The following is a 22,524-nucleotide window of genomic DNA, read 5'->3' as shown; positions in this document are numbered from 1 at the left end:
CCAATTACTGATTAAATAGCTGTGGACTTATCACTGTAATTTAGAGTTGCTATGTTAATTTAGATCTTCCTCCTATTCATGTTGACAAGTTCCTCAGTAAGTGGTGACTTCTGCTTATTAATATGTGAGGACTATAACTATTTTAGATTCATTTGTGGAAATAAGGGAGTGTATTTCTACTTTGTCAGGGAAAGTGAGGAACCTTGGCAAAGACACAGAGAGGCAATACCTGTTGGATTCTGAGTTATATTTTTTAGTATAAAATAGTGTAAGAATTCTAAAACAATATTAGGTGTTAGTTCTCTTGTGCACCTTACACTTTCTTAGAAGATGAACTTCTGTGAGGAACCAGGTATGCCTCAGTCTGTCCTAAAGAACAAGAACATGCCTGAGAATTGAAAGGAGGAGAGGTAAATGAAAATCTTGGAATGCTCTCAAGGGTCCCTGAGGCTAAGCTGAAGCAGCTTGCTGCTGCTGTGTAACCCTGTGTAAGGTTAGGAGGTTTTTAATTGCTGTGAAATTACTTGGAAGAGCTACCAGTTCTGAGAGTGGAATAGAAAGAGGAGTATCCAGAAAACCCCTGTTTGTTAGCATGACTTTTTCAGCACAAAATTGATCACATATTCTGTTCTCTTGGGCCCAAGGCTTGGTGTTTTCACTGGAGTGGTTTTGTACTCAGATTGTAGAGAATACATCGTCTTTTTCAGGCTGCTTCTCTTTACTGTGATACACAAGACTGTTACAGGAGTGGTTCTACTGGACACCTAGTACAGAACTAAAAATTGTTGCTACAAAAATATCATTTGAGCTTACATTTCTTGTTTGTCTTAGAGGAGAGGAAATACTGCTTTGCCTGTGGAGTAGAGCAAACATTAAAATTCATCTTGTCCATTAACTAAATCATGTGTTGTTGCTTATGTTGATGATTTGTACCTAGAACAAATGATTGTAGGTAGATGCATTTTTGGAAAATAAAGGCTAAAACAGAGGAACAAAACCCTCTCCAGAATCTTCAGGTTTATAAATGGAATTTGCTACGTTGCTCCTAGTTGACAAATTGTTTTCTCTTAAGAGCATATCAGTATCTTCTGAAAGCAGCTGACATGAATCATACCAAGGCCATGGAGAAAGTGTCTTATGCTTTGTTGTTTGGGGATTACCTGAAGCAGAACATCCAGTCATCAAAAGAACTATTTGAAAAGCTAACGGAAGAGGGTTCTCCTAAAGGACAAATGGTATGTATATCCTTAGATCCTACAGATGCTTCTATAGGTTTATAAATGAAATAATATAATCTATAAATACAGTGTTTTAGATTGTACTTCCTCTAGGGTGCTTTTATAGATGGCACCTGTACCCTCAAAGTAAGCACAAACACATCTTCTGTTGGAGTTTTAAAATGCTTAACTACCAGTAATATGAGATGGTGCTGGTCTTTTAAATTTTTTTCCCGTTACATGGCTGACAACATTGGATGTATAAGTCAAAAAAATAAGTATATGTAGGTGACTCCAGCCAACAAACCTTCTGAAACTGTACTTTTTATGTGGTTTTTTGCGCAGTGTTGTGACTTTTTATTTGCAGTTTTATCTGAGGTGACACCAGTTTATAATCTAGGAAACAAAAACTCCTAGGAACCTTGACATGTGTTTAGTAGATTGGGACTTGCTTTGTCCCTGTGGCTTTAAACACAGAATTATTCATGCTTACTGTTACAAAATGTCATAAAATGAGTGTTAATGATTTTAATATCCCATACCTGCATATACTTATTGTTTAGTTATCACTTGTTTTGGAAATGTTAGCTTCTTAAGGAGCTATTAACTTTCTCTTCTCTTTGGCTGCCAAATCTACAGCTGTTCCCTGTTTAATGGTGGAGTACCTATTTACTATAGAAAGTAGGAGCATGTTTTCTCTACAGACTTTATCTCTCAGTGATGAACTTGACTTTTACTGATCTAAAATTCAATACTGTCTGCATGAGAATTTTGGTGTATGCTTTCAGATTGCCTAGAATAGTTGTAGAACACTGAAACATAGACATCTTTACTTACACACTAGTTCTGTGCTACTAGTTTCTGTTCTGAGCTACCAGCTGTAACAGGTGTGATAGGTAGAGCAATAACTATGTAAATCTTAAGAACAAAAATAACTTCTGAAAGAACATCAGATAAATAGCTCAGAGCATTCTGATTGTTTATATTTATAGTTGCAAGTAACCAGTGGCAGAGCAGATGCAAAACTGTGGATTTATAAGAACTGTGAATCCAACAGTACGAGTCTTCTATGCAAGGCTGTGGTTCACAGATGTTTACACTGGTGTCTGAGGCAAGCTGGGTACATGAATGACCTGACAGATACTGCTTAGCTTCACTAGAGGGTCTTTAGACTGGGATACTTTGACTGTTTAGGACCTTTGGATCTACACTTGATATTCTGAGAAGTAGTAGTTTGCTCCTTGCATTTGATTCACTTGTCTGAATTCTGGTGGAACACTTAATTTATGTTAGCATCCTAAGCAACTGAATGATTTTGAAACTTCATACTTGGAAAGGGGCAGGGAAGAGCATACATATAGGCAGCACCAAACTGAAGGTAGAGCTTGGCCTACTCCTTGCAGCTTTGAATCTCTGTGCCCATGTATTCCAGGAGAATTGATCTGTGGTTTTTTGAAATGTGTGCTTTTATATTTCTAGGCACTTGGATTTCTATATGCATCTGGCCTAGGAGTCAATTCGAGTCAAGCTAAGGTAATTTAGAAGTTTTCAGTGTGTGGTCTTGTGTTTTCTCTTAGGGGCTGATGTTAAATAACCAATGATTTTTGTTTTAAGGCCCTGGTGTATTACACTTTTGGAGCTCTAGGAGGAAATCTGATTGCTCATATGATCTTGGTAAGTAACATGGTTAATAACTTTAAACATGCAAGAGCGTTTTTGTACTTCTATGTTTTCAGTGTTATGATTTTCTTTCATATGAATACCCTGTCCAAATACTACATCATTTTGCATGCATTGAGTGGGCAGTAGTATCTTCCCCATTATTCATTTTTAATTCAAGGATGAGTCTGCTCATTTTAAGCTATGCACCACTATGAATTTAGATGGAATTTGGATGTTTAAATCTCTTGACTAAAGTAAGAATTATCAGACTTAAAATTTTTGTAATCAAATGAGAACTATGAAAGAGATCATTATAGAAAATGCTGTTTTAGTCAGTATTATGGTATTTAAGACAAAGTGCAGTATGTAAATAAAAGGCTTTACAGGTTCACTCTTAAGCATCATTCCACTTATTTGCTTTTTCTTGAGTGATATCTGAACTATACTGGCCATGTTTAACTTTTAATAGTGTCAGTCATTGGGTTTTTTATGTAACTACAAAGGACTCATGGCCTTTGTCCAGCCTATTGTCTTGTCAAATCTTGATCAAGTAATGTGAAAGAAGTTTGTAACATTGCAGGCAGTGTATTCTCAAGTAATTGATAGTCCCGTATTTGTCATTTCCTTTCTAGGGTTACCGGTACTGGGCTGGGATTGGAGTCCTTCAGAGCTGTGAATCTGCTCTCACTCACTACCGACTTGTAGCTAACCACGGTAACAACTTTTTACTGGGGTAACATTCTTGACCTTCTGTGTCCTTCTTCATCATTCAACTAGAAGATACTAAAGTACTTCCAGAGCTAATAGTATAAATAGAGAATTTCTGATATTAAACAAGTTATGATTCTGCATTATGATATGCTATTTTTATCTGTATTGAAATGTCTTGGAGGGTACCAAAGTAATTAATTCTTTCTTGAGTAACAGCTTGAAGCTCTGTAGACATCTGGTTTTATTAAGTTATGGTGTAACTTTTGTATTGAAAAAAACTGTCTGAAAATTTATCTCATCTCTTTTCCAGTTGCTAGTGACATTTCCTTGACTGGTGGCACAGTGGTTCAGCGAATTCGCTTAGCAGATGAAGTAGAAAATCCAGGAATGGCAAGTGGTATGCTAGAAGAAGACTTGATCCAGTATTACCAGTTTTTAGCAGAGAAGGGAGATGTACAAGCACAGGTAAGATTAAGTTCACCTGATGACATTCAGACATTTTCAAGAATTACAGGAACAGCTTTATGAAATATGGAAAGACATTGGAGTTTGTGTTCTATTCATCCAGAATCAAGCTGTTTCCTATTTCCCCCTTAGTTTTTATGTGAAGAGACTTATGTTTTAGTGTGTTTAAGGTAGAACTTGGACAGAAAATGCAAACTTTTTGAAAACAACTTTAGCATCTTAGGAATGAGATCTTGGCTTTCACTAGAAACCAGCAAGAGTCTTTCAAGGATAGCTTCAGATGTTGTGCAGGAAGGCTGGATAAAAATACTGGCCTTGACAAGGGATTTCAATTTCTCACTGGTCCTGCTCTTGCATGACTTCTGCATGCTGCAGTCTGGATCTCTTCTACACACAGTCTAGGAGGGGAGGATGCTAACAGAGGCAAATTGTCGCAAGCCAACTTGGTCCTATGTAATTTAAGACTTAGGTAGACAGGATTCAAATGAGCATTTGTTACTTTACATCTAGGACAGTATGTTGCTTCTATCTAGGATAAATTTCCATTTAGGCTAGTGTGAAAAAGTAGGACTGTACTGTAGTTATTGAATCAAGTCTGTGCTTTCAAACTTTGTGGCATCTTAACTCTGATATTGTCTATCTTTGTGCATGTAATTAGCTCACCTGTATCTGTATTGCTAGAACAAGTCCCAAGGGAAAAGTGACTTACTTTTGATGTAAAATTTTTTTTAGGTTGGCCTTGGACAGTTGCACTTGCATGGGGGAAGAGGAGTAGAACAAAATCATCAGGTACCTTTTCTCTATATCTCTGATGCATATTATGCTAGGCAGAGGGGGAGAAAATACAACTGAGAAAGTGGTACAAAAGTGTGTAAGTACCATTGTATGGTATGTAACAATTTCAGTAGTCTTATTCAATTAAACTTAATCTTTGTGACTAGAAGATGGAACTGATTTTTTTACATAACTAGTTTAAGATTAACCACCTTAAAAATGAGAATGTCAAAAATAAAAACTTCTTATCAAGTAGTACTGGAGCTGGCTGAGCTGTTGTAAATGTGGTACAAACTTCATGATGCACTGGGCCTGCATTAGTGATGATAGTGTAGTTTGTGGCTTGCAAGAACATTTTGCTTCTGTAGACAAAACACTGTAACTTTAAATACTAAAGATATTGAGTGTGCATAGAAAATAGAACTTCTGCAGATGTAAGGCAAGCTAGCTACCTTGCTTATGGAAGTTAAAATAGCTAACCTCATCTTGAAGTATATATTGAAAAATTGAGAGCTAAGGATGTGTAGTCCTGAATACAGGAATTATGTATTAGTCATCATATTTAAAATACTTCCAGATGACTGTTTCAGGAGGGTTCAGAGATGATAGTGAGTGGTCAGAAGGAGTATAACCAATTTCTGTGTAAAAGTAGAATAGGAATTGGCCAATCTCACTTATTCTAAACAGGATTTGAGGGTACCATAAGAAAGTAAGATTTACCTGTGTAGCTAGTAACATAGCATAGTAACAGTTACAGTTTGTTGGGTTTTTCTTCTTCTGTTTTTTGGAATACACTGGTTAGAGGGATTGCTGCTTAATATTGCAATTATATAAGTGAAGAACCCTGTCACATATATTAAGTGGGATTGGTAACTTTACTCCCAGAAGAATGTGGTAACCTGGCAAACAAATCTACCTGCCTCTACTCCATTTGCAAGAAAAGTTGCTCAAATCATAGTGATGGTGATTAAAACACTTGCTTTCTTTTCTACAGCGAGCATTTGAATACTTCAATCAAGCAGCCAATGCTGGCAATTCCCATGCTATGGCTTTTCTAGGAAAGGTAAGGTACAAATACTCTCAAAAGTAAGAAAACTGCCTTGCAGTGAAAAATAGAAAATGTTTCCTACTTTCTACTATCAGTCAATCTAAAACCTGAATTCTGCAATTTAAGTATTGCAGTTTAGCTCCTATTTTGAATTTTTCTGCAAGATTTGAGTGTTGTAGTGTCTTATGTCTTGTCTAAGTTCTCCTTTACTTTAGGATTTTGGAGGTTTTTTTAATAGTGCCTGAACCAGGGTTTTGGTGTGTTTTGTTTTTTTTTTTTAATCAAATAATTAAATATTTGAATGTCCTTTTTCTGTGGTGGAATTCAAAACTCTAAATAGGAAACTATTCTTTTCCACACAATGTGTAGGGGAAAACTTAGCCCATCAGGAAATGCTAAGTTGTGAAGGAAATGGGAAGGAAATTCTTCCAGTTTCATTCTGTGTAGAGAATTGAGGCATCTGAGTCAGAAATGACAATAGGGCTGTACGTACTTTGCAGTAAAGCTTGAATTTCCCTGCAGGGTGGGCCTTTGTTTCAGTTATATCAGATTTAAGGGTTTTTTTGTCTAAGGGCAGATCTTACCTGACCAGTCTGGTTGCCTTCTGTGATGGAGTGAAAACAATGGTCAGCAAGGGAAGAATGTCTGATACCAGCTATCTAGATTTCTGTAAGGCCTTTGGCATCGTCCTGTACAACATCCTGGTCTTCAAATTGGAGAGACATGTATTGGAAGGGTGGAATATCTGGGAAATAAGGAATTGGCTGGATGGATACAGCCAGAGAGTTGTGATTATTGGCTCTATGTCCAGGTGGAGGCCAGTGACAAGTGGGGTCCCTCAGGGCTCTGTCCTGGGACCAGTGCTCTCTAATATCTTCACCAGTGCCACACACAGTGAGATCAAGAACAGCCTCAGCAAGTTTGCAGATGCCACCAAGCTGAGCAGTGCAGTGACACAACAGAAGGATGGGAGGCCACACAAAGGGACCTGGACAAACCTGAGATGTGGGTCCATGAGAACCTTGTGAGGCTCAATAAGTGCAAATAGGAGGGCTGCACCTGTACAAATACTGGTGCAGACTGGGAGATGAACTTACTGAGAGCAGCCTTATGAAGAAGGACTTGGGGGATCTCATGGGCGAAAAGCTGGACATGACCCAGCAGTGTGCACTTGCAGCCCAAAAGGCAAACATCATCCTGGCCTGCATCAAAAGAGGAGTGGGCAACAGGCTGAGGGAGGCAATTCTCCCCCTCTACTCTGCCCTTGTGAGACCCCACCTGGAGTACTTGGTCCAGGTATGTGATCCTCAGCACAGGAAAGACATGGACCTGTTGGAGTGAGTACAGAGGATCAAGATGATTAGAGGGATGGAGCACTTTCCAGTGCAGACAGGCTGAGACAGCTGGGGGTATTCAGCCTGGAGAAGAGAAGGCTCCAGGGAGACCTCACTGCAACCTTCCAGTACCTAAAGGGGTCTTACAAAAAAGAGGGAGAGCAACGTTTTGCACAACAGGTAGTTACAGGACAAGGGGGAATAGTTTTAAACTAAATGAGGAGAGATTTAGGCTGAGTTAACATTCAGAGCCAAAGCTCTTTATTCAGAGGGTGGTGAGGCAGTGGCATGGGTTGCCCAGAGAAGTTGTGGGTGTCCCATCCCTCGAAGTGTTCAAGGTCAGAGTGGTTTGGGCCCTCAGCAACGTAGTCTAGTGGCTAGCATCCCTGCCCATGGCATGGTAGTTGGATCTAGATGATCTTTAACCCAGTCTGTTCTATGATTTTTAATTTAAAACACAATTTGCAGACTGCTGGCAGTGATTATAGTGCACTACTGCTTTGAAGGGTATTTGGGTCACTTGTCTGAGATCTGGGTTGGAGACTACCTTCAGCCTGTGAGGAGCTAAATCCTTATTACTCCATTTGAGTACTTTCTAAGGTTAGGCTACAGTAAGCACCAGCTCTAGGTCATCTTTTTCAGGCTGTCATTGTAGTAGAGGATTCAAAATTAATATCCTTAAAGCCTAAAAAAATAGCATAATATGCTGTACAAGGCACCTGACAGAAGAGATTGCAGTTCCTGCTTTCTCTATTGGTTGTTCTATCACTAGTTATTGTTGAAGTTAACTGTGTTTAGTAACCAATTTTTGCTTTGTTTTTGCAAAGTATTTTGACTGCCAATACAGTTTGATTTCTACTGGTCTCAAGATTTTTGCTTGATTGTGTGTTTTTCACTGCACATTAGGAGAAATTAAAAATGAAGGGTATTGTCCTGAAAAAACTTAATTTTATGGGCAGTTAATTTCCATCCGCAAGTTAAACCGAGTTTTACAGCAGAGAGATGTAGAGATGTATTTTCTGCTTCTGGACAAGTTTTAATGATTATTCAGTAGTGTGATAGAATAATTTAAGTACAGTAACTCCCTCTCAATATGTAATGTGAGGATGCTTCATGGTCTTCATGCTAAACTGACTACTTTGGCTGTTCTTCAATAATGGCTTTCTCTTTCAGATGTATTCAGAAGGAAGTGATGTTGTACCTCAGAGCAATGAAACAGCCCTTCAGTATTTCAAGAAAGCTGCTGATATGGTATGATTACCTGTAAGGTGAAACTACAACATGTGCACTAAGTTGATAAGCTCTGAAATGCTGAAGATGCTTCATGTGCTCTTCCATGTGCAGACACCTATTCCGAGCTTCTGTCCCAGATGAATTAGCCCATAGTCTTGCTTGCCTAAGATGTCAAAAACAACTCTGGCCATGGTGCTTCATAAAGCTCTGTTCAGTATAAGGAGTCTAGCTCTCATGAATAGAGTCTGACTCTATTTCATAATTATGAAATACTGTCCACCTAAATAGTCTGCAATTCTGTGAAGTGCTAGTGTTTGTTAATTTGAAGTTGTCTTGTCACAGGAATTTACAGTGCTTCTGTTAAGTGAATATATAATAGTTTTATACCTCTCATCTCATTGGACTCTTTCCTCTTTGGGATGATGTTTTTTGATCATGTTAATCCCTTGTATCTGTCTTTGATATATCCCTTACGGTAGTGTTTGTACAATTAAAGCATTCCAGGAAAGGTGTTCAGCATGTGAAACACAATAGATTAAGTTCTGAAGAAACTGTTGGAGGATAACTGCCTTCATGGTTCTTATATTCCACACTCTGAATGCTGTTCCACAACTCTGTGCTAAAGTGAGGATCTCTCAATGTGCTCACCCTGCATTGACTGAAACTTTCTGATGGGTCCCCTTGCCTGTCCTGGCACTGAAGTAGTGCCATAGTGCCTGCTTTTGCATGGGCAGTGGTTAGCAATGTAGCCCACAGGACAGCCACCATTTCACCCTTAACATGGGTTCTTAGAGTTCCTGGAGTTGTTTTGGGAACTTCTGTAGCACCCAAAACATTTTGAAGTTGGAAAAACTAAAGATAAGTAAACTATTAATGTCCATCTTTCTAAAGTTATGGGTCATCTTGTATGACACTGTAAAAGTGCACAGTAAACTTCCATAAATAATATTGAAAGCTTTTCCCTGTTCATCAGCTGTGTAGTTACTGAATAAAAGTTACTGTAAATGCTGTTTCCTCCCTAAATAAGTATTACTAGGAGCAAAAAATTAAATTCTGTTGAGTACTGTATGTTTTTATGATGTTCAAGACATACCAGATTTGAAAAACATAGATGTAGGTTTTGCCTTTCTTTTCAGAAGTCTTTTTCTGTGTTTGCAGGGTAATCCAGTTGGACAGAGTGGATTAGGAATGGCTTACCTCTATGGAAGAGGTGTTCCAGTGGTAAGCTTTTGACAGTCGTCTTTCTATTCATAGGTGATTGTGTGACTTTTTGTTGTCAACAGATTTTTTTTTTTTTTCTGGAGGGAAGTACTGTGGAAAGCTTAATTGTGAAGATTTCTGTTATGCTGAAAATTCCTTGAGAAAATCTCTAATGTAAAAAAATGCACTATGGAATTAGCAGCCATTAAAGAAACATCCTGACTTTGCTCTCAGAAGCTTGAAAATGTTGCTTAAGCTATTAGAAATGAATAGAATTGTGCATTTTAACAGGAGATTTGAGCTTGTCTCTAATTTTCTTGTGAAATAAAACAAATCCTAACTGTTCCCATTTTGTGACTCTTGTGGGAGTGGAGGAACACAGAAACTTTTAATTAGTTAATTTGCTTTATTGCTTTTCCCACAGGAAGGTTTCTTGTCAAACATTTTATATTTAGCTATGCAGACAGATAGTCAAAATTTGAAGTGGCCCAAAGTTGAGGAAATAAGTGTTCCAGAACCAGAACAGAGCTTCTATTCTGTTAAGCTTTACTGTTCATAGCAATGCTGTGTGTGGATGCCAGCTTTGAGGTAGCTGCAGAGTTACAACAGGCTAAATATCATTGTAGTCTATTTCGTTTTTTGCTTCCAGATTTTGAACAGGGGAATATTTTCATTGGAAAATCTTGCTGTGATTTTTTTCTGTAAAACAGATATGTTCTTTCACATATGCACATGCATATTATCTCTCTTAAACTTTGGTGTATTGCAAGGCTCTAATGACTGGACCAAATCTTCCTGCAGAACTATGAGCTAGCACTGAAGTATTTCCAGAAGGCTGCAGAGCAGGGATGGGTTGATGGACAGCTTCAACTGGGTTCCATGTATTACAGTAAGTGGCATCAAAACCATTTGCAGGTCTGAGCACCTGCCCTTTCAATCACTGCTCACTAGGTGGCATTAGAAGTGTGTGCATACTCTGCATGTAGAATGGGCTTGCTACATTGAACTTGTATTTCATTCTGGTTTTTGCTGACTTTTTCCCAAAGCTTTTCTAGAGTAATTTTGAAGAGTAATAGCTGTTTCATATAATGCTGCTTTTCAAGAGGAATGAATAGCAGTGATTTAATCTTTCTTTTAGATGGCATTGGAGTCAAGAAGGACTATAAACAAGCTTTGAAGTATTTTAACTTGGCCTCCCAGGGTGGCCACATTCTGGCTTTTTATAATCTGGCTCAGATGCATGCTACTGGCACTGGAGTGATGCGGTCCTGTCATACTGCTGTTGAGGTAAGGTCAGCTGTTCATCAACATCAATAACACTGACTGGCAAGAGATTGGCTGTAACCACATCAGCCTGTATAGGATGTTTCCATTTCAGTGACTGCAGAGTCAAGGCTGTCAGAAAGGAAAGTGATATATTAGCAAACTTGTTTGTATTTCATGAGAGAAATCTTTGGCCTTTTTGTTATGTCAGGTTTGTATTCCGTTACTAACTTCAAAGAAAATCAAAAGAATGCAATGCAAAGCAACAGTAACTTATAAGTACCAAAGTCTTCTTTTATACTTAGTTTAGTTACACTTAAACTAAGATACTAAATAATTCTGAGTAAGCATCTGAATTTTACGAGTTGCTATCTTTACTTACTAAGAATCTTACAAGTTGCTAAGCATCTATCTGCTTAGCAACTTGTGTCTGCTCACTGTCTTGAGCAGTGGAGTTTGCTTGTCATGTTTTCATGTGAAATAGAAATATTTTGAACAGGCATCAGAATGTTAAAGTGTTACTTCTTGCAAAACCTAAATTTTTGAAGCTCCTGACAACCAGTATCCTCCCCCTTCCTTTTTCCTCTGCAGTTGTTTAAGAATGTCTGTGAACGAGGGCGTTGGTCTGAAAGACTGATGACTGCCTACAACAGCTATAAAGATGGTGATTCAAACTCTGCTGTGGTTCAGTATCTTCTTCTGGCAGAACAAGGCTATGAAGTTGCACAAAGCAATGCTGCTTTCATACTTGATCAGAGTAAGAATCTGAATATATACTAAAAAGGATTTTTCTGGAGGTGGCATGTTAGAACTTTAATGGAGCTCTTGTCCTTTTTCCTCCTCTTCACACTGGAAAGCAATCAGTTTTCATTTTCACTTCTAAGGATGACTTCGTAGACTAAAAGTTAAAATACATTTAATTTCTGACTTGGGGATTTTAAAATGGCGTAAGCAGAGAGTCTTTAGAATATTGCACAGTGCTAAAAATTCTCTGGATTTCCGAAGCACGATTGTAAAAGCAGGGATTGTATCAGGTTTACTTTTGACCTGTACTATGCCTAGAAGTCTGTGTCCATTGTTCTTTCTCTTGTAATGCATTTTCTCAGCACTTTCTTCTTTGTGTGACTTTACTGATGTTACTCGTGAAGCAGGGGTGAGGAACTGGGCAGCTGATTCTCTTAGATTTGAAAAAAAACTTGTCCCATGTGTCTTGAACTTGGATTTATTAGAGTTTCAAGTCATTGGTAGACAGTGGAAGTACAATGGTAAATCTTTCTACAAACTGCAAAACCCAGTATTTTAAACTTTCTCTTAACCAAATCTGGGTCTCCTTGCCAGCTTTATATCTTAGTGTTGAAATCACCTATTGGTGGCTGATGGGCTGATCTAACACCTTCATTTCTTCATTCAAGTTCATGTTTTTTTAAAGGTGTCTGAGTGAATCATCTTTAGATAAGATGGAAGTGCAAAGAAACAGCTTTTTTCCCTGAGTTAAAACTCTGATTGTCTTTACTTGGAGATTGATTTAAAATGACTTGATATGTTTTATACAAAATCTGTCAGCTGTGGGACAGTACAGCTGAAACCATAGTTACACTTGAAATTCAAGTTATAAATCCTTTGAATTGTCTGATAGTTCATGAACCTTCAAAGTGTGACATGACAACTTCTGAAGTAGCTGAAGCACTGCCATGTAAGGGACTGCAGTCTGGCTGGTTAAGGAGTTTAAGCCTTTGTTTTACCTGACTAGTCCTGGGTTTCAGATGGCCAAAACTACAGCAGGTTATACTTCAACCATGTATTTTTCAAAGTTCAAATTATGTGCTCTTAAAACTTGCATTTTCTGTCATTTCTCAAGTATGCATCAGAATCTCCTACAGCTGGGATGGGAAAGATGCTTAGTAAGCCATAGTTCAGTATGAAATTCTATAGTTTGTTCCTAGCTCTTATGTGGGCAGATAAATGGAAAGGTTGTATAAATGAAATGGATTTTTATAAGTTTCAGATGAATTGAATCTTGTTTGTTCTATAATATGGATTGCTTCAAGTTTTTAACATATTTCAGCAACTGAAGATAAGCAGGGGGTTTTTTGTGGTTGTGTATGCATAGGCCATGGTTCTTTTTAACTGGATTATTTTCTTCTTTAGAAGAAGCTAGCATAGTAGGAGAAAATGAAACCTATCCTCGAGCTTTGCTTCACTGGAATAGAGCAGCTTCTCAAGGTATGTCTGTACCTCACAATTCCAGTCTCTTTATGTTGAGGAGTACATTCAGTGTACGTTTGCAGCTGCAGTGTGAGCTGCAGGTTGAGCTCTGGGTGAGTGGAGCCCAAGGCAAGGAGCCATACTCTGCCAACCTTTTTCATAGCAAGGGGCCCGGGGACCTGTGGCCCAGGCAGGTGACAAGACACAGCAGGAGCCAAGGGCCCCAGATTTAAGTATGAACAGACTGTGAGGGTATAAAAGCCCAGAGATTCTTTTGTTTGGAGTTCCTCCTCGGAAATACAAGCTCAAGCTGTTTTTTGTGCTACTGTGCCATTATTAAATTGTTTAAAAGATTCAGGCATCTGAGACTCTGCTCTTGGAACCCCAGGGTCAAACCATGAAGGAAAGCTTGTCTGACTGTGAGAGTGGCACAGATGGGGAGTCAAGCACCCATCAGCCCTTGCAGCCAAGCACTGCGAAGGGGGAAGGAGCTTCAGTCCCTGCAGTGTCAGTCTGTATTGGTGCGAGTGTGATGGCCACAGTGCCTCCCAAATGATCAGACAGGAAGGTTTCCTTTAATGTTTAGTAGAGCAAATAATGTCTGATTTCATCTGTTTTGCTATGAAATATGTAATGAGGGAAAGTTTACTTCCTCCTGTTAAGAGAAGTTGTATCCCAGATAGGATAGTTGGTGTTCTTTGGTCTATTTTTAGCTATAGTGTCATTACAATGTCCTCTGAGCCTTTCTGTGATTATAAAGACTAAAAGGACTAAAATACAAATGTACTTTGTGTTTCTTTTGTTGTTCCATAAGGAATTATAGAGCAGGGTTAAACAACATTAGCAATGTTTGCACTGACTTTTCTAAAAGTGTATATGCTTGGAAAAATAAATCGAAAATCCTTCAGAGTGATTTGTTACTTTTCATCATTTATTAAGAAATGCAATTTCCTATTCAAAGTAAGCACTGATGAAGAAGGCATCCTTGATGACCAAACAACACAAATTTAAACTCTGGTACTTGTTTACCTACCCTAAAATAACCAATGTTAACTTAATGATGAAATATCTTGAGATATCTAACTTCTAAAGGGATGCATCTACACTAATGTCTGTCTACTAGTTTTTAACTTTAGAGCAAGACTACCATGAAAATTAAGACTGTCAGGGCTTTTAGTTTAAAATTAAGAAATTGAGATGATGGCATGAATGATGAAACACTATTTTTAAATTTCCAGTGTTACTGCTTAAAAAAAAAAGTTGAATCCTTTAAAGGCCATATAGCAAATGAAAAGCTTTTCTGTAGTAAGGGACTGATCATGAACATGTTGCAGATTTTCAGCTGATACCACTATATATCAATAAAAATGTTGGTAGGATTACTAGGAAGAGGTCTTACCTGCAGATAGAAATTTGCTGTGTTTTGGTTAGCTTAACCACATTGTTAAAATAAAAGCTGTGTATGTGAGGGGGTGGTGAAAGATAAACAGTTTGTACACACTGTCAAAAGTAATACTAATGCTCCTACTGCATCTTCATGGGAAGCCAAAAGGTTTATTTGCCTAGTTATTTTATCCTTTTTTTTTTTGTTGTTTGATTTATAGGATATACTGTTGCAAGAATTAAACTTGGAGATTACCATTTTTATGGGTTTGGTACTGATGTTGACTACGAAACTGCATTTATTCACTATCGACTGGCATCAGAACAGCAGCACAGTGCTCAAGCAATGTTTAATCTGGGCTACATGCATGAAAAGGGGCTGGGCATCAAGCAGGTGAGTGAGCTGTACACTGAGAGTCTGCTTTGTTAGAGTACATTTGCTGATACTCAGTTAAGTCCACAACTAGTGGAATGAGCATGTCTCCCAATACATTCACCAATAGGCGATGGACAAGTATATTGACTTAACTATGTGAAGTAATGATGCATAGACACCAAAGGTAAACATATCTTAGGGGAAAAAAAACGAACTATGGTTAATTATTCAAGTTCTTCAAAACTGTGCTTTGAATTTTCTTAACTTTAGGATATTCATCTCGCAAAGCGATTTTATGACATGGCAGCTGAAGCAAGCCCAGATGCTCAGGTTCCAGTCTTCCTAGCACTTTGCAAGCTTGGAGTGATTTATTCCTTGCAGTACATACGAGAAATCAATGTAAGTAATGCAGAGTTAAAAGAGAAGAGCAAATGTGTTTTCCATTTTTAAAAGTAACTTAATTTGTAATTTTACTTAAGTAGAAGTATTGCTTGAACCTTCTGCAAACTTAGGATAGATTTGTTTTCTACTGTTGCATATTAAGAAAGTCAGTGAAGCTTTCGTTCCTATTTCCTATTTGTGCAACTCTGTGAATCTGAAATGTGCACAGGCAGTGCTCTTCTGCACTGTTCTTTCCTTGAAGAGAATTTCTCAAAACTGTTTACCTGTTCTTATCCATGACCATCTGCTATCAAAATGAAGCAGATTTAACTGACATACCTGCTTAGGGGGAAAAAAATTATCCCTGATTCTCATGCTATTTTATATTCAGCTGTAACAGCCCCATTATACTTGTGTTTGATCTCTGTGGGGGAAAAATGTATTTGTATTAGATAGTTTAGGTATTTTGTATTGTTTTTCCTGAGTGGTGGACCTTAAAAAAAACCTGTCTGGAATTAAAGTGAAGTCTTTCCAATATTTCTCAGTGTTGTGACATCTTACTGCCTTTTTGGATTTTAATAAATGAAAATGGTATGGAAGTTATTACTACTTAGAGCAAGTGCAGTTTCAGACAATTCAGCAGTTTGACAAATTATAATAGTATTGAGGCTGAGGACAGTCAAAATACTTAAATCACTTGGGCAAATACCCACGTAGCACTCACAGAAGCTGGTATGCAGAGCGCAGATTTTCCTAGTTAAAAGTCTGCTGCTGCAGTTTTAAATTGGCAGTGACTGTGTAGTATGGTCAGATACAGTGGTGAAGCATTGAAGTGTGTGTTAGCTAATCCTTATGCAAATGGGATCTTACAAAAAGGCTCTTCAATCAAAAGTCCCTGTCCATTACCTGCACAAATCTCAGCATTGTACCCCACAAGTGTCCTGAGGCTTAATGCTCTGTCATTCATGGGAAAGCCACAAAACTCCATAGTGAAACTTTCATCTCTAAAATAGAAAGTAGAGTACCTCATTCTATATAGGATGGCTCTTAGTCTCAATGGTGTTTTAGTTCCTGGAAAATAAGAATGTTGCTGATGTGATACTATTTTTTCAGAGAGGAAAAGAGCCGCTAAGTTTTAAAACTGATACTTGTACATGAAAAGTGTTACAAGTCAAATTTAAAATCAAAGTAATTTCCCATTTGTGTTCTTTGACATGATGTGGACTTTTTCTTTCTTAGATAAGAGAGGTATTCTCACACATTGATATGGACCAGCTGCTGGGGCCTGAGTGGGACCTCTACCTGATGACCATCATCGCCTTGCTCCTGGGAACAATTATAGCTTACAGACAAAGGCAGCACCAGGCAGTTCCCAGAGCAGCAGGACTGCGGCCAGCTGTGCCTCAACAGGAACCGCCCCCAGAGCACCAACCACCACAATAGCAACAAGAGCCTCAGTCAAAGAACTGGATTTTTCCAAAAGGAACAATTTTCATTGTGAATTAGGACTTTGGATCAACAGTCCCTCCCCCAAAAGAGGCACAAAGAAGTTTGAAAAAAGTTTGAAAGCTGCTTAGAATGATGCCTTTTTTCAGGGATAAGAAAATTATTTTGAAACTGATTTGAATGTTATTTCAGTGCCAATGGAATAACACTATGGCTTTTTTCATGGAAACACAAGAGTGCTACTACAAAAATGTTGCCTGCTGTATCTAGTTCCTCTTTATTCAGTCTTTTTCATCTCCCAGAGAGACAGAAGGCTAGCAGTGGAAGGTTTTTACCTGCTTGAAAGCAGTTGCCCTTTATAAAAGTAATAATTATAAATTTATGGCAAATTTAAGTCCAAGAAGCTGACCTATATTCAAATTCTGAAAAGACTAGGGCTGTTGGGAACTTAAATTCTGATCTACATCCCAAGTATTTCTATAGTCCTTATTTCATTTTTTTAGTATTTCTTAACACTTTGGTCCTTTAGGCTGTCTTGGATCGTTCAGCATAGATTATGGATAAACCCTGTAAAACTAAGCCAGCAAACATGCTACTCTCCATTTGTGCTTTTTTGGTTTGGGTGTTTTTCTCCATTCCCCTTAGACAGTTCTCAGCAGTCAGTATGTAGCCCATAAGGTGGAGTGGGACAGATGGGGTCTGTAAAGTTTGTCAGTTGAAAACTGTCCACACAGCACCCAGATCTCACATACTCCTAAAGCTTTTCAGGACCCTGTGTACTTTGCAGTCCTTCATGACATGAAAACATATTGGTAGAGTTCCTAAATTTAAATTTGTCTTGACTAAGAGGCTGAGTCTAGATAGCAGAAATCACCAGTATTACTGCACACACTGAAGAAAGGAGAGAGCTAGAAATCTCAGTGAGTTAGCTGACTTGCTTTTGGAGTTGGAAGTTCTGTGCTTGATTTTCAACAAACCTGTTAGTGATTTGCACTGCAAGAAAGAAATGTGTGTACCTCATGCATGCATCTGCTTAATGCATCTACAAAAAAGAGCCACAAAAATGCATGCTCTCTACAAAAGGGCATGGGCTTATGCCTGTGATGCTACTCCAGAGCCACGGGGGTGCTCTGGCTGTGTCCAGCCTCTCTTGTACCTGGCATAGAGGAAAGTCACAAGTCATGTCTCTGGCTGGGCCATCTCAAGGGCCCTTTGTAACAAGAAAATCCAAAGAGAAAGAAGACTAGTGGCTTTTTGATGCCACCAGGACAGTGTAAAGGCCTTTTAATGGGTGTAAAGACTGTGACCTGTGGACTGATGATTTAAGACTGCAAGAGGTTACTTCACTTTGTGACAATTTTCATTGAACTATAATTTCTGGGGCTGGGTATGGGAAGCAGTGGCAGAATAGTCTAGGAGCATGAAATGCATAAGTGTCTGTTCTTATTTTCCAATGGTAGTGAAATATTGGTTTCTGTACTAGCATTAAACCCTCTGAATATGCTATCATAAAGCTGAATGAATACAAATGAGGAGGCTTTAGCTGCTTTCTGACAGAAGCTGTTGTGTTTAAGGGGTTAAGGGCTTCTTTTCATGCAAATGTTTTTCCAGTGTATTGGCAACAACATATCAATACACTTTATTTAGAATTGAGAGTTTGGTATGGTTTCATACTTGGTACATGTGCAAGGAGATCATTGCACAAGAGGCCTCTAGCTTGGGATGGAAGATAAACAATCCATTCATTTGTAAATGGAAATGTCATGGATGACTAGTATTAAAGGTACTAGTATTATAGGTAGAACTTGTCAGTACTTCACAATGCTTATGCTGGTCATATGAAGACAAATCTTTTTCATTGCAGTGTGGAGGGTTGCAGCATGTGGTAGAGGAATGCCTTGTTCAGTCTCAATCATCATTAGCAGATGAAACAGTATTGAACTTACATGTAGTGTCTTATATGTACAGCATTCCCCAGCTGCATTTCTAAGATATCTGTGACTTCTGAACACTCCCTCTGACATATTTTGCCACTCTCACTTAATAACTCGTTTTAGCTTGGCATGAGTAAATTAAAGATTATATGGAAAACATTTTTCGGTTAAATACCATTCATTCATTGGTATTGGTCTGTTAGGCAATTTAACAATTTTGTTACTGCTTTATTAAAATGTTTTGGTTGTTGATCTATTAGAACTAAATTCTAAAAGCTCTCTTTTACTTGCATGAGAATCTCTCATCACTGCTGCTATGTGACAGTCTTGTAGATGACTTTCAGTGAATCTGATGCATTTTTACATCCAAGAAATCAGCAGAAGAAAACAATTGAAGATGAGCAAGTTACTTCATTTTTAAAAAATGCTTTTTTGAAGGAGCAATAAGGAAGTCTTTCTCCTGCTTTTTTCCCTTCCACCAAATTACTACCACTAACTTTTCAGATGACATTCATTTGAATGTGGTGGTAGAAGAAAAAGGTACTTACCATAAATAATGGCAAGTTAACTCAGGGATTAAAGATATGAATAAGTTTTCTAAATCAGTTATCTACACCATGACTTAAGTTTTTGTGACAATCCCTTACTACTCTGTTCTGAAACTTGCATTTTGAGGAAAGTATATTTAACTCTTACTAGCAATATGTTCCTTGTTGTGTACTCAGTTAATCAAGCATCTTTTTCTTAAAGAAGCTGAGTTGCTCAGTTTACTGAAGTGAAGTACTTTTCCCTTTTGGTAGCACACAGGTTATCTTAGATGCAGGAGTATTTTAGAAGGGAAACTTGATTTAAGAGAAACCTTTCTCTGTGTGTTCAGCATGGTTTGAATGAAAAGTTGTATTCTTTGTGTGTAGTAACATAGGCCAGAGCCTGCCTATTTGACCTTCATAGACACATGCTCTTCTTTCCTTGCACAGAAAATGGAACTACAGAGCAGTAAGTGTTATTGGTGGGATTTTTATATGTAGGAAGACTGTGGGAAAATATGAAGAAACGCATTATTCTGCATCTCAAATTATTAATCAAAGACATTAGCTGTTCTTGCTAGTTAAAAGAAACACTGAACTGTTGAGAAAACAGGATTTTAGTTCATCACTGGTGAAACTTGTCCCAGAGCTATCTGTTGAAATAATTTTCTTGCTTTATATTGTCCATAATGGGACAGTGTAATAGAAAGTAAGGCCTTTGATACAAACGTCCTCATGAGACTCTTGCAAGATAGTTTTACTCACTTTTTAGTTATCTTCCGTAAGTCAGCTACTCTTACTAAAAAAAAAAGTTTTAATTTGGGGGGAAAACATTAGGATACAGCTTGTGAAAGGACTTTTTAAGACTATGCATTATCTAATTTCCACCTATTATATGCTAGTTTTGGCCTATAAAAGGGGATTAGACTCACCTTTGCAAGTTGCTTTCCTTTTAGATAGGCAACAGTGAACTGAAATTCTATTTTTTTGTTTCAGAGAATATTAAACTGAAAAGATTTAGTTTGATTTGAACTACTGCAAATGCATATGGCAAATAGGGACTATTTGGGGGGAACCCTTTGTTTTTATCAGCTACAGTTCTTTAAAAGGGTCTTGTAGGAGTTTTGTAAATTTATTTTGTATTTAAAATCAGTATAAAGGCTGGTCAAATGTAATATAATTGTGTAAACAAATTCTGTTAATAGAAAGATGTACAGATTCATTTTGTACTGTATCTTTAATCTTGTGAAATAAAGATACCACCTGTGTGGTCACCCTCAGTGTTCACAGTGGTTATGATGACAGAAGATGTGAATTGCAAGTCATGTGCACTGGTATGTGCCACTGCTCAATGCATCCCTTCCTATAAGGATTCTCATACTTTCCCTTCCATTCCTTAGGAAGGGCACAGGGAGAGGGGGAATGTCTCCAGTTGTGCTATAAACTTGTCCTCTATGTGTGTGTATGTGTGAGACAGTGTATGCAGTATTTGTACCTTGGCTGGTAGGCACAGCCATGTGAACTGCTGTGTGATTCAAGAGTAGTGACCAGTAACTTCAGAATTACTGCTGCATTTTCAACACTGATACAGGGATAATTCAGTCAGTTGGAATGGATTCTGGGGGAGGGACTACTCCAAGCTGACAGATTTGTTTGTTTTGCAGGCTGGTTTTGACCCAATCATCCCTTCAGGATCCACCTGTTGAGACCAAGTCCTGTCCTCCCTTGTTAAATTCATTAAGTTGATGGGCTTTCCAGTGTGCTTGTTCATTGGGGAGAAGGAAAATAAGGACAGTGGGGTAGCAGTAACACCTAGGAAAGGTATCAATAGGTAAGTGATCCTGAGCATCAGCCCAAATCACATAGTTTTCTGAAGTATTTGGAGGATTTCCATGTTTTCTGCTCCTGCCAATGGCACTTGTTGCAGGTAAAAGCAGAACTGCAGGTATTAAAACTAGCTTGAGTTCAACTAACAAAGCTCAAGCTTAGTGAGGTCATCCCTCACCTTCCAAAAAAGTCCACTATTTGAGATGTGAGTGCTGACATAATCGGCTGAGGTGGGGTCAAGTAGTTACTTGATTTTATTTGTAGCCTGTAGTCAATGTGAAGCTGTGTTCTGTGGAGGGAACTGAGTACCAGGTAAATATATGGTGTGGTATTGGGGGAGTGTTAGGGATTTCTGTAGCTTGTTTGTCTTTAAAAGCTCCAGAATAATGTTCATTGAAAACTAGTATATGTGATTTGGGTTTGGTTTTTATATTGCTGTATTTTCTATGTTTTAGTCTTGAGACTAAAACAAATTGAAATATTACTAGAGAGTATCATTTCTAAACCTACAAGACCTGTTTGATTAGAATGTGTTATTTGATATCATGACAAAATGTTCTTCCTCTTCTCTAAACTATCATGATATTATTGGAATAATGACTTTGATTCCCTTTTTTTATAAAGAATAATTGAGGAAAAAAGTCACTCTAGCCTACTTACTGTCAAAAATCTTCAGACAACTGTAATCAATTTTTTCTAAAGCCAAGAATGAGGGAGGGCAGTGTACCATATATCCAGATAATGAAAACTGTAACATATAGTGTTAAATTTTATTATCAGAAAGAAAAGTAAGTGGAGATGGAGTACCATTGTAGTTGCACTTCATGTAGTAAGAGAGATGGATGTCATTTACCTTCCACAGAGATGGGGTTGCTCACATTTTTATTTCTTTGGTATCCAACTTTTTGAGCTTTCCATATAACGTGTTACACTTCCAGATTTTTGAAAATAACTTTGAAGAATATCAGATTTTTGTGTTGCAAAACTGAATTGTGTTGCAATACTGAAATTATAGCTCTTCAATTCTTCTGTCAATCATTTTCTGTATTTCCTTATTTTTATATGCTTGTTTTTCTTCATTCTTCCTCCTAAACATAGGCTGTTATTTATAAAATTAGTTGTTCCAGTTCCCATCTGTTATGTGGCTCCATTTCTGTAGAGGATTCATACCAATGTTTTTATTGCTTCTAATCAACTACTTTTGCTGGGGGGGAAAAAATGTACCTGGGGTGTGTGTTTGTAGCCACAAGGGGGTGTTAGACAATAACAGCAACTTGGACTTGTTAAATACTTGAGGTCTCAAAGATTGAGAATGGAGTAACTTCCACACTTTGAGTCACTGTCATATCTTGGGAGAATGTATGTGTGTATACACACACACACAGAGATGTTAAGAAGTCCTTGGTTGCAGGAGCTTTGGAAACTTAACAAAATTAATAAGTCATTACTCTTATTTCTCTCATTTGTGGAGCAAAAGTTCAAAATTAAAAATTATTGTAGCTTCTGGTAAAACCTGGTAAATAATTACCTTCCCATGA

The 22,524-nt window shown here is 37.9% G+C and overlaps 1 protein-coding gene across 5 annotated transcripts in view; it reads left to right on the top strand.

Annotated features, from left to right (window-relative positions):
• SEL1L (SEL1L adaptor subunit of SYVN1 ubiquitin ligase) overlaps positions 1–20,433 on the top strand; it is a 32,922-nt gene extending 12,489 nt beyond the window's left edge. For 3 of the 5 annotated variants that reach the window (XM_059473561.1, XM_059473564.1, XM_059473563.1), the window contains 16 exons: positions 1,073–1,235; positions 2,697–2,750; positions 2,832–2,891; positions 3,512–3,593; positions 3,901–4,055; positions 4,788–4,844; positions 5,824–5,892; positions 8,385–8,462; positions 9,603–9,665; positions 10,446–10,533; positions 10,783–10,931; positions 11,499–11,664; positions 13,056–13,130; positions 14,717–14,889; positions 15,142–15,270; positions 16,492–20,433. In XM_059473561.1, coding sequence (XP_059329544.1) covers positions 1,073–1,235; positions 2,697–2,750; positions 2,832–2,891; positions 3,512–3,593; positions 3,901–4,055; positions 4,788–4,844; positions 5,824–5,892; positions 8,385–8,462; positions 9,603–9,665; positions 10,446–10,533; positions 10,783–10,931; positions 11,499–11,664; positions 13,056–13,130; positions 14,717–14,889; positions 15,142–15,270; positions 16,492–16,695 — 1,765 coding nt within the window. In that variant the 3' untranslated portion in view covers positions 16,696–20,433. Of the gene's footprint in view, positions 1–1,072; positions 1,236–2,696; positions 2,751–2,831; positions 2,892–3,511; positions 3,594–3,900; positions 4,056–4,787; positions 4,845–5,823; positions 5,893–8,384; positions 8,463–9,602; positions 9,699–10,445; positions 10,534–10,782; positions 10,932–11,498; positions 11,665–13,055; positions 13,131–14,716; positions 14,890–15,141; positions 15,271–16,491 lie in introns of those variants that run through there. The other 2 variants (XM_059473562.1, XR_009418580.1) reach the window with 2 other exon arrangements.
• Positions 20,434–22,524: the final 2,091 nt, after the last annotated feature.

Source organism: Ammospiza nelsoni, chromosome 6 (assembly GCF_027579445.1).
Source record: "Ammospiza nelsoni isolate bAmmNel1 chromosome 6, bAmmNel1.pri, whole genome shotgun sequence".
In the NCBI taxonomy this organism is placed as follows: Eukaryota; Metazoa; Chordata; class Aves; order Passeriformes; family Passerellidae; genus Ammospiza; species Ammospiza nelsoni.
This window is presented reverse-complemented; position numbering and strand designations above follow the sequence as displayed.